Source organism: Ascaphus truei, chromosome 4 (assembly GCF_040206685.1).
Source record: "Ascaphus truei isolate aAscTru1 chromosome 4, aAscTru1.hap1, whole genome shotgun sequence".
Lineage (NCBI taxonomy): Eukaryota > Metazoa > Chordata > Amphibia > Anura > Ascaphidae > Ascaphus > Ascaphus truei.
This window is the reverse complement of record NC_134486.1, coordinates 404,861,315-404,876,210: the sequence shown is the minus strand read 5'-3', so window position 1 is coordinate 404,876,210 and position 14,896 is coordinate 404,861,315. Positions and strand designations below refer to the sequence as shown.

Sequence of the window (14,896 nt, the reverse complement as noted above, 5' to 3'; positions counted from 1 at the left end):
ACACACACTCACACACAGTGTCACACACACAGTGTAACACACACACACATTCCCCCCCCCCCCCCACACACACACACATGAGACACACACACAGTGGCACACACACACAGTGTAACACACACACACACACACGCAGTGTAACACACACACACACACACACACACACACACACACAGTGTAACACACGCACACACACACATTGTCACACACACACACACGCACACACACACACACACACGCACACACACACACACACACACGCACACGCACACACACACACACACACATTGTCACACACACACACACACACACACACACACACACACACACACACACACACACACACACACACACACACACACACACACACACACACACACACACACACACACACACACACACACACACACACACACAGAGACACACACACACACACGTCACCTCGAGGGAGGAAGGGGGTCCTTCCGGGCGCCGCCATCTTAGGTGCCCCGCGTGGCATCTGCAGGCTGCCTGCCCGCTGCCTGTCGGAGCACCGGGGGGAGGTGAGTGGAGCACCGGGGGAGGTGAGCGGAGCACCGGGGGGGGGAGCTGAGCGGGGAGCTGAGCAGAGCACCGGGGGGGAGGTGAGCGGAGCACCGGGGGGGAGCTGAGCGGGGAGCTGAGCGGAGCACCGGGGGGGAGCTGAGCGGAGCACCGGGCGGAGCTGAGCGGAGCACCGGGGGGGAGCTGAGCGGAGCACCGGGGGGGAGCTGAGCGGAGCACCGGGGGGGAGCTGAGCGGGGAGCTGAGCGGAGCACCGGGGGGGAGCTGAGCGGGGAGCTGAGCGGAGCACCGGGGGGGAGCTGAGCGGGGAGCTGAGCAGAGCACCGGGGGGGAGCTGAGCGGGGAGCTGAGCAGAGCACCGGGGGGGAGCTGAGCGGAGCACCGGGGGGGAGCTGAATGGGAAGCTGAGTGGAGCACCGGGGGGGAGCTGAGCGGGGAGCTGAGCGGAGCACCGGGGGGGAGCTGAGCGGGAAGCTGAGCGGAGCACCGGGGGGGAGCTGAGTGGGGAGCTGAGCGGAGCACCGGGGGGGAGCTGAGCGGGGAGCTGAGCGGGGAGCTGAGCGGAGCACCGGGGCGGAGCTGAGCGGGGAGCTGAGCGGAGAGCTGAGCGGGGAGCTGAGCAGAGCACCGGGGGGGAGCTGAGCGGAGCACCGGGGGGGAGCTGAGCGGGAAGCTGAGTGGAGCACCGGGGGGGGAGCTGAGCGGGGAGCTGAGCGGAGCACCGGGGGGGAGCTGAGCGGGAAGCTGAGCGGAGCACCGGGGGGAAGCTGAGCGGGAAGCTGAGCGGAGCACCGGGGGGGGGGGAGCTGAGTGTGATGGGGGGTGGGAGAGGACAGAGAGAGAGAGAGAGAGGTGTGTGTGTGTGTGTGTGTGTGTGTGTGTGTGTGTGTGTGTGTGTGTGTGTGTGTGTGTGTGTGTGTGTGTGTGTCGTCACTCCGCCTCAAGCCAATCAGAGGTGCGGGGGCGGGCGTGCCAAGGGACCAATGAGATTTCCCCTAGGGACACAGGAAGATGCAGACAGGCATACAGTGCTTTCACAAATATATAATAAAGATATATCAGTTACAGGACCTGCCGCCACCGCTATGTAGCCGCTGGAACATTTAACTGCCAGGCATTTTGCCCCTAAGGTAATGTATACTTTAACTCCCTAACCTTACCCTAAAAATCCCTAACCTTAACTCCATACCCTACAACCCCTTACCCATTAATGCCTTGCCCTGAAACCCCTAACCTTAATCACTTACCCTAACTCCCTGACCTTAACCTTTACCCATTATCCCCTTACCTAAAACCTTAGCCTTACTCACTGACCCTAACCCCCTAACCGTACCCGTACCCTATAACCCCTAAAGTTCACCCCTAATGCTAACGCTAATCACTTACCTTAGGGGCGAAACGGCGGGCGTATGACTGACCTTGGCGGATGACTGACCTTGGCGGATCACTGACCTTGGGAGATGACTGACCTTGGCAGATGACTGACCTTGGCGGCTGACTGACCTTGGCAGATGACTGACCTTGGCGGCTGACTGACCTTGGCGGATCACTGACCTTGGCGGATGACTGACCTTGGCGGATCACTGACCTTGGCGGCTGACTGACCTTGGCGGATGACTGACCTTGGCATCTGACTTACCTTGGCGTCTGACTCACCTTGACGGATCACTGACTTTGGCGGATCACTGACCTTGGCGGATCACTGACATTGGCGGATCACTGACCTTGGCGGATCACTGACCTTGGCGGATCACTGACATTGGCGGATCACTGACCTTGGCGGATCACTGACCTTGGCAGATGACTGATCTTGGCGGCTGACTGACCTTGGCGGATGACTGACCTTGGCAGATGACTGACCTTGGCATATGACTGACCTTGGTGGCTGACTGACCTTGGCAGATGACGGACCTTGGCGGCTGAACGGCGGAAGCGAAAGGTCTCATTGCAGAAACCGTGCACACTCGTCTGTGATCAGTGAAAGCTTTGTGTATTGAGGAGAGATTGACGTTTCGTTCTGTTGCTGTTTTTGCATCAGGGAAACATTGCTAAACTAACACTTGCAAAAAATACTTGATATAATACCAATAATTACGTGGTGCGCCCAGTGGAAAGAAATACAAAATACTAACGGAATAACCCAACTTTCGCAATTACAATTTTTATGAACTAGATTTCTCTGAATGTCCCATGAACTTTTAATCTTCCTTATTTCTTTTGACCATACAACCACACTCTATCTATCCTATTTTTCCAGGACAATTTGACGGAGTAACGTTGTATTTCTATATTATCTTTTTGGGGCGGGAAACTGTTGTCGTGATGGAGGTGCCAAGTTTTCTTTACCATTACTTCCCAAATTATCCGGCCGCTCCTCCTTCTGTTACCGTGCACCTCAAAACTGGAACAACCTACCGGAGCCTCTCACAGCCGCCTCCGGTTTAAGTTCTTTCAAGACTTCACCTGTCACAGACGAGGTTCAAATGTGAAATTGTTACATACGCCCATAATATATATTATCTCTAACTGTCCATGAAATGTCTGTAATTAAAATATATAACCCTGTTCACTTAATGTAACCATGTATTGTCATCATAACTCTGTGCCCAGGACATACCTGAAAACGAGCGGTAACTCTCAATGTATTACTTCCTGGTAAATCATTTTATACATAAAATAAATAAACAAGAAGATGACAGTTTCTCCTCTTCTCCTGTTTTTGTTTTTAAGCTCCCATGCCCTCTATTTCTTTATATACAATATGTTGTAACAAGGAAATTGTGTTACCATTATACACAATGGCCCAGATACACAAAGGGTGCTAAACTTTAGCACGCCCACTCATATGAAGGCATACTAAAGTTAGCATTCCTTCGCGGATCTAGGTCTTCGGTTCTTCATTAAAGCGGCATAATGTGAAAAATCCTATATGTTTTGTTTTTCTAAATAAATCAGTTCTGTAGTATTAGATGATACTGTCTTCATTTTTTAAAACTTCTAATGCCATTTTTGATGATTTATTTAATGTACTGATCATCCTTTGGTTGCTACAGTGACCATTTAGAAAGTCATATCCACTTCCTCTTTTGAAACAGGCTCTGACACACACCTTTTTGAGCTCTACCCTTTGGCAACAAAGTATCACAAACAAATCTGTTACTGTATTCCAAACAGCAGACTGTCTATTACTCTGAAAGCTGTAACAATAATGTTACACTTAGTGATATAATGCTACATATCAGCTGCAACATGTCACAGACTGCAGCACAAAGTTTGAAGGCGGACATTTTGTTAGGCACACAATGAAGATTTTTTTTTACAGATTTATAACAGGAGCATCAAACGATTACCACCTTAGGTAAGAATTATACATTATCACATGTTTTACATATAAAAAATAAAAAGGGGCGTGGGGGGGGGGGGGGGGTGATGTAGTATTGCTGCTTTAAACTGCAATAGTCCCAATAAGGGAGCTATTACACAAACTCCCATTGCAGTGTCATAGTTATGTGATTGGCAGTACTACTATGTAATACCTAACCTCCTATGTGAATACCAAATCCACATCATCTCAGTCTCCATTCAAACAGTGTCTTCTTCTGCTAGGTACAGTACAAAATCAGCTCCATTTAAAAAACAGGGCTATAATTCTGTCCAGTAGAGGGCAGACTGCTATACAGCATATGCAATAAGGGCCTTAGAAGGCTGCCTATACCGCTCCTGAAAAGTACATTGTGACACACATTAGGCTTTCAGGTTTTTCTCTCCTTGTGGGAGCTTCAGATAACAGAAACTTGTTAGTCAAGTTTCTTGTGTTTCATGCAGGGATATTAGTCACAAAGATTTACACCACCACAGACCTCTTGGATATTTTGACAAAGTGCCAAAAAATATATAAAAATAAATCGTTTGCAACAGAATTTGATACATCTATTGTATAACGCTGATTGCATAACTCTTGCTATTAGTAAATTAAAAAAAAAAAACATTAAATAAGCATGTCTTCGTGTTGGTGCTCAAAATCAGGATTTAAAAAAAACCTGTAAAATGATTAATTTATTACGTATGCCTAAAAAATGGGCAAAGTCCTGGCAGTTTTATTATGATGTCTGTTGGGGAGCAGAGCCCAGCCTCCGCATCTATATATTTCAGGATATCCCTGCTTCAGCACAGGTAATGCAGTCTTGGACTGAGCCACTGATTGAGCCACCTGTGCTGAAACTAGGATATCCAAAAAAACTGACCTGTTGGTGGCCTTCGAGGAATGGAGTTGGCCAGTCCTGTTATACACCCTCTCTGCCTCTCCTCTTGTATTGAATCGCCGCCGGTTACTGTACATTGATTATGGGCATTATACTTTGATCTAAAGGCGTACAGAGATGTATGTTCAACATCTATTTTTGGCCTTAATTTAATTGGGAAATGTTGCTTGATACAAAATTCCCATCCAGTTTAATTAAAACACCACTCAGTCCAAATGAAAAAGATCAAAGCATTCAATGTTTTGTTTTTACTTTCAATTCTATACAAAAAAAATGTAAGCATAATATATTTTCAAAGACATCCCTGTTTCACTCAGTGAAAGGAAAATCAAGTACTTTCTATTTTTATGGCTTTCTAGATAATTTGCTTTAAAAAAAAATAATTTAAATGATAAAATCACAGGTGATATCATAAAAGGTTTGCTAAAAGATTACCTAATTATTCTTTTTTTTATTTTAAAATTGGGGTTGGGGCTTCCTTCTGTCTTATTATTATCCTGAGACATGATACTATGATGTATTGGTAGATAACTGCATTATAACACTACTACACATTCTTATCTAAATACGGACAGAGTTCAGGATTTCTGGATTCTCTTCTGTGCTATATTTGGAGATGGTTTGTTTTGTTTTTGTTTTTTTTTGCACCAGATGTGCCTCCTAAACCTATTGTTAATAAATATTAAATAGTGTCTGGAAGCAATCCATCTGAACCTGACAGATGTACATAATCTGCATGGAGCAGAACCAGAAGCACATTCAGATTAACCCGTTCAGAGCATCCTACATTCCTATTCATTCCATTGAGTTGCTGATGTGAGAAATGTCTATAAATCCAATTGTTAATGTATGAATAATTTGCTTATTTTCCAGACAATACATTTAGATAAAGCATCAAGGTTCATACACCGGCTGACATTTATATTAGATGTTACTAAGTGCCAGGAGTAATTGACCTAGGTAACTAGTTAACTACTGTATCCTTTCATTAGACTCTTTTATTACAGTTTATTCACATTTATAGCACTCTTTTGGTGCTGGAAGGGTTTGCAAAACATATCTGTGCTGATGTATTAGTTGTTATTGTTATTTCTGTTGCTACTAATAATGCCAATTACAGAAATATAAATAGTCATATTAATACTTACATGGGTATTAATATTGTAAATTGATATTGTTGGTAAATAGTCATATGTAATTGTTTGCATTCGTGTTTATAGGCAATGATATCGATGCTAATAGTCTGTGTTGACCTGTGACATTTGAAAGTTTACATTGCAGAAACCTGCAGGAAATGCGTTACTTTAGAAATATGCTTATTGAAAAGACATAGAAAATGGGCTTGCTTTTATAAATACAAATAGTCTTAAGCAATGATCCACGTGCCTTAAAAGAGGTCTAATTCCATAAAGCTGGGATAAAGCTGCTCAGACCTAATTTTAGAAAAATTGGCATATAACATTTATGATCTAAAAATAAAACAGGACAGGGGTTGTCTAAAATAAATCAAGCTTCTTTAAAAAGAATATGGCACGGTAAAAAAGTACTGACCGTCCTGGTTTGTAAAAGAGACAGGCAGTGTGTGTGTGTGTGTGTGTGTGTGTGTGTGTGTGTGTGTGTGTGTGTGTGTGTGTGTGTGTGTGTGTGTGTGTGTGTGTGTGTGTGTGTGTGTGTGTGTGTGTGTGTGTGTGTGTGTGTGTGTGTGTGGATAGATAGATAGATAGATAGATAGATAGATAGATAGATAGATAGATAGATAGAGATATATGTCATATCACAGTTAGATACTGGGTATAATCCAGTGAGATGAAAGAGCAAGAGAGTTATTTTATTCCTGAACTCACCTGGATGGAGCTCCTCCTCGGATAATACTGATACTTATCCTCCTGTATTAACTCAAGCACATTAAGTCCAAACATCATTACATACACTGTATGTGTCGTTAAAATGATAAAGTATGATATCAGGAGTGGAATATAGTCTTTCTTTGAATTTTTTTTTCTATCTGGACTACTATGGATTCTTACATTATATTAGCTGTTAAGAGCAGTACATTGGGTTATTCAAATTATTATAACAAACTATAATAATAATAATAATTAATAAATAACATCACTTCTGCATGATGTACATCAAATATCCAGTGCATCTGTCCAAAGACAAGATTAACGTAATGTCACTTAATAAAGGACTTCAGAGGTCAAATTTGGGAACAAGTCTGCCACCCCTAGGGTGTTATCTCCCAGTTATAGTATCAGGTGACAATAAAACAGATAGGAAGGACAATTGTCGCTGATCATATTTTGCTATGTCCATGTGTTTTTTATACTGACGCCGAAAGACTACTGGGATATAGTTAATTGCAGCCGGATTTCCAGGGGCAGAGTGAAAACATTATATTCGGTTGAATGTTTGCAGTTTGGAAATGTTTGTATGATTAGTAATAATGTTCTTCCTATATATACTATAATGCAGTCGTGTGCTCCTGAGACCATATAAGTATCTAATTCAGGTCACTGGATTAAAAATACCATCTTCAAAATAACCCAAACAGGAGAATGTAGGAAATAAATAAAATGAGGTTGCATTAGGTACAGCAGAGGAGGGGCGAATCAATTCTCCATGTATACATATTAAAATAGCCAAATGTTTGGGATTTGGTTTATCAGGATATATGATAGTACAGTGACATGGTAGAAACGTAATTATTTTTAATGGAACACAAAAAAAGTTACAAATAAATAAATACAAATCTTCATACAGCACAGGTGCCCTACAGTGTGTTGCTGGGTTTGAGATACCAAATTCATGGGTTACTGGCAAACACAGGGCCCTTCTGTCATGTGAAGATTTCGATTTTTTGGGGGGTGTATCATTAAAAATAATATATTACTAGCAAATATATTATTTTAACTCAGGAGTATTAATTACTCTCCCAAGTGATAAACGCGTAAAAAGAAAATAAAGATTCCGCATTCTGATCTGTAAATAAAATTAATTCATTTAGAGAAATAATATGAAAAAAACATTGGACCAACGTTTCGGACCCTTATTAGGTGCTTCGTCAGATAAACAAATGATGTACACAGTCTTAGGCACAGGGCGTGTTAATGTGATGTATTTTGCGTTAAAATCCTTATCCGGTAGCTTTATTTTCTAATGATACAAAAATCAACTGCCAGTGACTTCTACTGTAATGTGTGTGAGACAAATAAAGGACATCAGGAGCATGCAGAAGATGTGAGGATCTCACAGCAAAGCCAACAGAAGGACATCAGGAGCATGCAGAAGATGTGAGGATCTCACAGCAAAGCCAACAGAAGGACATCAGGAATACGCAGAAGATGTGAGGATCTCGCAACAGTCTGCAGAAGGACATCACGAACATGCAGAAGATGTGAGGATCTCACAATAGTCTGCAGGACATCAGGAACATGCAGAAGATGTGAGGATCTCACAATAGTCTGCAGGACATCAGGAGCATGCAGAAGATGTGAGGATCTCACAATAGTCTGCAGAAGGACATCAGGAACATGCAGAAGATGTGAGGATCTTACAGCAATGCCTACAGAAGGACATTAGGAACATGCAGAAGATGTGAGGTTCTCACACAGCCTGCAGAAGGACATTAGGAACATGCAGAAGATGTGAGGTTCTCACAATAGTCTGCAGAAGGACATCAGGAACATGCAGAAGATGTGAGGATCTTACAGCAAAGCCAACAGAAGGACATTAGGAACATGCAGAAGATTTGAGGTTCTCACACAGCCTGCAGAAGGACATTAGGAACATGCAGAAGGTGTGAGGATCTTACAGCAAAGCCTACATACAGAAATACTTCAGGAACATGCAGAAGATGGGAGGATCTCACAGTAGTCCTCAAAAAGACTTCAAGAACATGTAGAAGATGTGAGGATCTCACAGTAGTCCTCAAAAAGACTTCAAGAACATGTAGAAGATGTGAGGACTGAGGATCTCACAGCAGTCTGCAAAAAGACTTCAGGAACATGCAGAAGATGACAAGTTACGCTGGTTCTCTGCTTTCCTTGGGGGTCAAGATTGACTGGATTCCTAGAATTTATTTACAGGCTTAGAAACTTGAATGAGGAAAACAGAAGCTGGACATTATACTACAAGTATTCACCTGAGTTTAGATATCCTAATTATTCATGTAATTTGATTTTTCGCTGTCCTCATAATAACATAAAGATCTTGGTAAAGAGATCCCCCCCACCCCCTCTCAACATTGCACACACACCCAGTCAATGCTGTGTAGTTAAACCCCTCATCTCTTTATATTTATGTCATTTAGGACAATATCATTTTTGTTCCTTCAAGAAAACATCTTATCTACTGAAATGGAAAACGGAAAGAGAGCTCACTTTACAAGAGAATACAATTATCAAGGATTTTCGTTTCAATCTTTTGCTGTATAAATTTTTTTTAATGAAAAATCTGACTATTTTTTTAAAATATAACCGTTTTGCTTTTAAAGAAATTGGAAGTTTGATCTAAAGCTAAAAAAAAAAAAAAAGTAGTAACTACGTTGATAAAGTTTAATTTGAGAGATTGATATTTGCATTTTGAATATGTTTAAGTTTTTCCATATCCGATGTATCCTGGGATAAATAATAGCCCATGTATGTACTTTATTTCCTTAAAATGTCCTGTTCCGCCTCAAACACATACCTGCGGTACACACAACACGCCATGAATACAGCACAAATAGAAATGGCTCGTGAGAAGTAGCCTTATTTTTAACACAAGTTCCTATAATACAATGATTGCATTTATATGCATAAAAACGGTAATAACATGTATTATTGTGGCATGGTGCAAGTGTTATAGATGTAATATAATCCGAGATTCGTGTGTAGGGCATTCAGTCTGCATGCAGGGGTGAAATAGCTTGACAAGCCAAACAAATACACAGAGAGAGAAGATGTTGTGTTTGGAGCGGTGTAGGATGGGAGCAGGTTGTCTTGGTGTGTGAGCAGTTACTGCCTGGGGCTGGAGGTGAGGTTGGTGGCATTCTCTCAGGGCTCTTGGGAGGAGCTGACTCCTGGAGAAACTTTGGTCATTGGAGGAACTTGTTCTCAGGAGCTGATAAATACACGGGGACTGCCAGGAACTGACTGCACACTCTTTAAGGAGTGTCTCCTGTCAAGAGAGGGGTAGAGCCTGAAGTACCAGGAAGAACAAACCAAGCAACTTCCCCGGAAACTAAGCAAGCAGAGAGATAGAGAGAGAGAGAGGCGAGGTCTTCAGAGCAGAGTGGTGAAGGTTCCCTGGAAGAGGAGCACCTTCCTTGGTCAACGCTATGGCTACTCTGATGGGGTCCTACTCTTGGCCAGAGGGCTTGGACTGCTCTACCATGGACGGAGAACTCTCAGACGGACTGTCCCCTCACAGGTCCCCCAGGGACAAGGGCTCGGAGACCCGCATCAGGAGACCCATGAATGCCTTCATGGTGTGGGCAAAGGACGAGAGGAAGAGGCTGGCAGTGCAGAACCCGGACCTACACAATGCGGAGCTCAGCAAGATGCTGGGTAAGAGGAAGGCTATGTACCTGGGAGACTTCTTCAGCTAAACTGGTGGACACGTTATCAGTGGGTTCTTATTGCTAAGCTCCTATACGGCCACACTATAGGAGTCATTTTACACTTAATATGCTGTAGGGTGAAAGTGTAGTAACTGTGTTGGCCTATGGATTTGTTCCAGTTTGAATTTGAAATTATTTTTTTATTTATAACAGTCCGTTAAAAGGAATTTCTATGTGCAAAATAAAAATCCAGTAAGGATTTAACTCATTTACTAACTAGAATGCATTTATTGAGCTATTTTTTTCCCATGCATTTAAGTGACTGTGACTACTACATTTCTGAAAGCCACAATTGAGGATTACATGAGAAAGATCAGATTAGGTATTGCAAGGTGTTATAACTTTTTAGCTGCAAGAAAATACTCCAGTCCAAACACGTTCATTTTTTTAAATATATATATAAGTAAAGAAAATGTATTTAAAACAAGCAATCAAACAAGTTCAAAACTGCCATAAGCAAGTGTGTAATATTAGTGAGCTAAGTCGGTATTGGAAGGAACCCTGATGAGAATAACTTTGATAATAATAACTTTGATAATCTGTATGACTCTTTTAATCACATAGTGGCATGTCACATAGTTTACCTGCATTGGAATTGAACTGGACAGATATATAATACTTTGGGGGCCGGAGAGAATAAGATGTGCCCTAAATGACATGGAATCCCCTTTGTGAACATAAACATTGCATTCTTACCAGATGCCAATTATTTTATTATGTCAATACAAGTGTATTTATAAATTGAGGGGGGAAAAAACTCATAAAAGGAAACATTTTCCGCCAAAAAAATATATTAAAAGATGGATTCTAATTAATAACAATAACAACAACAACGCTACTAGTAATGAAACTGAGCTTGCAGTGGTTGTGTTACAACTAACAATATATTTCCATTATTATTTATTGCGGGTTGTCAGCTGGTGTGTCTAATCTGTTTCTTACATGAATGTATATAGTTCTTATTGAGTAACTTTGTGTAGGTATATATATATATATATATATATATATATATATATATATATATATATATATATATATATATATATACCACAATTATTAAGGTTATGGTGGGTATGTTACTGAACATACAGTAATATTTACAGTTGCGAGAGAGAGAGAGAGAGAGAGAGAGAGAGAGAGAGAGAGAGAGAGAGAGAGAGAGAGAGAGAGAGAGAGAGAGAGAGAGAGAGAGAGAGAGAGAGAGAGAGAGAGAGAGAGAGAGAGAGATACGTTTCAAGCCCCAATTACCACACAAGTATATATATATATATATATATAGTCACGCACACAAACACTATAGGAAGGAAACTATATAAGTAAGCACAGAAAGGGATTTTCTTGCCTTCCTCTCTGTGTGTTCCTTCCTTTCTTTCCTTGGGGATGGATTAGGGCTGAGATCATATAGGGAGCAGCCAGGTCCCCTCCTGCCCAGGGATCCCGTAGTAACACTTGTTTTTGTGTTTCTCCAAACTCTGGGAATTCAGAGGAAGCCATCTGATTGCACTGATTGCAAATGAGAAGCAGCCCGCCGGGGCCCTATTCATTATCTCCTTACAATGGGCTACAAAAAGGCTCAGGAAGTGTTGAGCAGGGCGCAATGCTGCACATTTCCCATTGATAGTACTGTACACTGCTAGTTATTAACACGAATCTATCATCTACATACTGAATAATGGTTTCATCTAACAAGGGTATTCCCCCTGTTCTGCACCAATAACTAATCGCATTATACTTACCAAAAATGTTCTTATTTAATAATGCATTTTTCTTGCCAAATAAATCCATGTTACAATTAATATGATTTCTTCTTTGAATGTACTCACCAAGACAAAAATGACCATTAAAAACCCATAGGATTTCTTTTTTGAATTATACTTACCAAAACAAAAATGGCCAACAATGTGATTTATTTTTCGGTAATGCACTATATTTACTAAAACAAATATCCCCATTAAGTTCTTCGCTGATAATATGCACGTGGTATTCATTCTTGGCATAACTTCGAGGCAGGATCGATAAATTAACAATGAAGCAGAATCTTAATATGAAGTGTATGCAGCAAGCAAGCCGCGTTATCAAGGGAAATATAAGAGGGGGGCAAACTCTTATTAACAAAATATAAAACTTCAATTTTATTAATGAGAACTTGCATTAGAAAACAAATATAAAGAAAACATTGTAATTTGGGCACAATTTGTATTAAAGTCCCAATGCTGGGTTACCTATAATACAAATCAAAAGAAAAGCAATGGGATTTTCCACTGTGATAGCTTTGTTGCTGATTGTGTTGTAACCAGAAGCCAGCAGTTTTTCAGTAGGGAGATTGATGAGTAGATTTTCTGACACACTTTCCAGCAGCTATAATAAGTAACTTCTCCATTAGGGAACATCTGGTCTGTTGATTTGCACATCCTCTAAAACTGTATCCTGGTCCGTAATGACTATGTTTTTTTTGTGTCCTGTTTGATGTGCAGGAAAGTCCTGGAAAGCCCTGTCCCCTTCCCAAAAGAGGCCATATGTGGAAGAGGCGGAGAGGCTGAGAGTTCAGCACATGCAGGATTACCCCAACTACAAGTACAGGCCCAGGAGAAAGAAGCAAATCAAGAGAATTTGCAAAAGGGTAGACACTGGATTTCTTCTCAGCAACCTCTCCAGGGATCAGAACTCATTACCAGATAACAGAGGCTGCAGGACAGCTCTGGACAAAGAGGACAGCGGTGGGTATCCTTCTGGTGCAGCTCTGCAAGACATTAGAAGTTACAGAGAGTCTCAGGCGAATGGCACCAAACATGACACATACCCCTATGGGCTTCCAACCCCACCTGAGATGTCTCCTCTGGAGGTAATTGATCAAGAGCAGAGTTTTTACCCATCCTCTTGTTCAGAAGAACAGCACCCTCACATGAATGGGACAACATACGCTCCTGAATATACCAGAAGCCCTATTCTCTGCAGTCATCTGAGCCAAATGCCAGGGCCATCAATGATCCCACCAGTTTCCAGTTGCCCCCCAGCATATTACAACTCTAATTACCACTCTATCCATCCCAACTATCATGTCCACCTTGGCCAACTCTCTCCTCCTCCTGAACATCAGCATTATGAGACCATTGACCAGATTAGTCAAGCAGAACTTCTGGGGGACATGGATAGGAATGAGTTCGATCAATATTTAAATACTCCTATACCAGAGTCCCATGAAATGACAATAAATGGTCACATCCAGCTGTCACAACCTGCAAACCTCCAGCCCCCAGAGACCAGTCTCATCTCTGTCTTAGCAGATGCCACTGCAACTTATTACAACAGCTACAGCGTTTCCTAGGATGCGGTCAGCACTTCATTGGGAATAGACCAAGCAGTATTATTGGCATCAAAACTACACCAAGCTAAGGACAAGTTTATCCTCAGGGCTGCCACATCTGAACAGACACTGGCTCATCCCTCTGCTGCGTTGATATCCTGTCATTCTCATTTGGGGGAGAGGGGGGTCTTCTTAAAACAACATCTGTGCTTAAACAGGGCAGACCTGGCACATGCTAGGTATACAATATGAGTCACGGGAAATCCTGTACATAAAAGGTAACTGTGTGTGTATATCCGGAAACTTATAGGGACACCATTTACACGTCATCACACAATATTGTGTGCTAAGAAAGTGCTTTTCTTTGTTTATTACAAATGTTCAGATCTCAGTTTCCTAAACACTGGTCTGCCTATCTCCTAAGGACTGTAACTGCGAGGCACTTACACTGTTTATGTCTAATTATCCCTTTGCCAAACATTGTTTGAAGGAAAAGATCTTTGACAACAACAAATTTGCTGAAACACTGAAGTTAAAAAGCTGTTTTTGTTTTTTTTTTGGATTGTTTGTTAATTGTTTTATTTTTCCTTTAAATAGGAAACGACATTCTCCTTACCTTTTATTCCAGAACGCAAACGCTCTTGTAAAATTATGTTGTTGCAGAATAATACTCACTTTTCAATGCATTGTATTTTTTTATTCATTTTTTTTCTTTTCTCAATAAAGAATGAATTTGTTTCTTAAATTATGTGGCATAATTAACCCCATTGTTACTGTCTGCCATCTGGTAATTAGTAGTAGAAAGTAATGGCGATGGTTTAGTAATATTAATAATCATTGTTCTGTAAAACCACAAGTTACAGTATATATTTGACATTTACCTGCATTTTGAATGGATGTACATATGCGTTTCCATAAATATTTAATTTAAATAAATATGTTTTTTTATACAATAAAATGCATTGTGAACGTTTATGATGTCATATTTTCTCCCCCTCCCCATGTATGAAGAAATGAAAATGAATACAATTGCTAACCATCAAAATAACATTTGTAGTCAAATAGATTACACGTACTGATTGCATACAATCCTAAATCATATGATCTCATTTCGATCAGGAATAAGAAAAAAAAACTAATACAAACTACATAGTAAAACTAAATAAATTAGGGGGTTTCACACCT

General features: G+C 41.4%; 1 protein-coding gene across 1 annotated transcript; it reads left to right on the top strand.

Annotated features, from left to right (window-relative positions):
- Nucleotides 1-9,932: 9,932 nt before the first annotated feature.
- On the top strand, nt 9,933-14,684 carry SOX7 (SRY-box transcription factor 7). Its single transcript, XM_075598696.1, has 2 exons — nt 9,933-10,354; nt 12,882-14,684. Exons 1-2 carry the CDS (start codon nt 10,126-10,128, stop codon nt 13,730-13,732), a joined length of 1,080 nt encoding a protein of 359 aa, XP_075454811.1. The 5' UTR covers nt 9,933-10,125; the 3' UTR covers nt 13,733-14,684.
- Nucleotides 14,685-14,896: the final 212 nt, after the last annotated feature.

Bases quoted from the DNA above. Each gene is read 5' to 3' on its own strand.
- SOX7 (XM_075598696.1), top strand. From the start codon at position 10,126: ATGGCTACTCTGATGGGGTCCTACTCTTGGCCAGAGGGCTTGGACTGC. The intron at 10,355-12,881 runs GTAAGAGGAAGG...TTTGATGTGCAG, and splicing joins GGAGCTCAGCAAGATGCTGG to GAAAGTCCTGGAAAGCCCTG.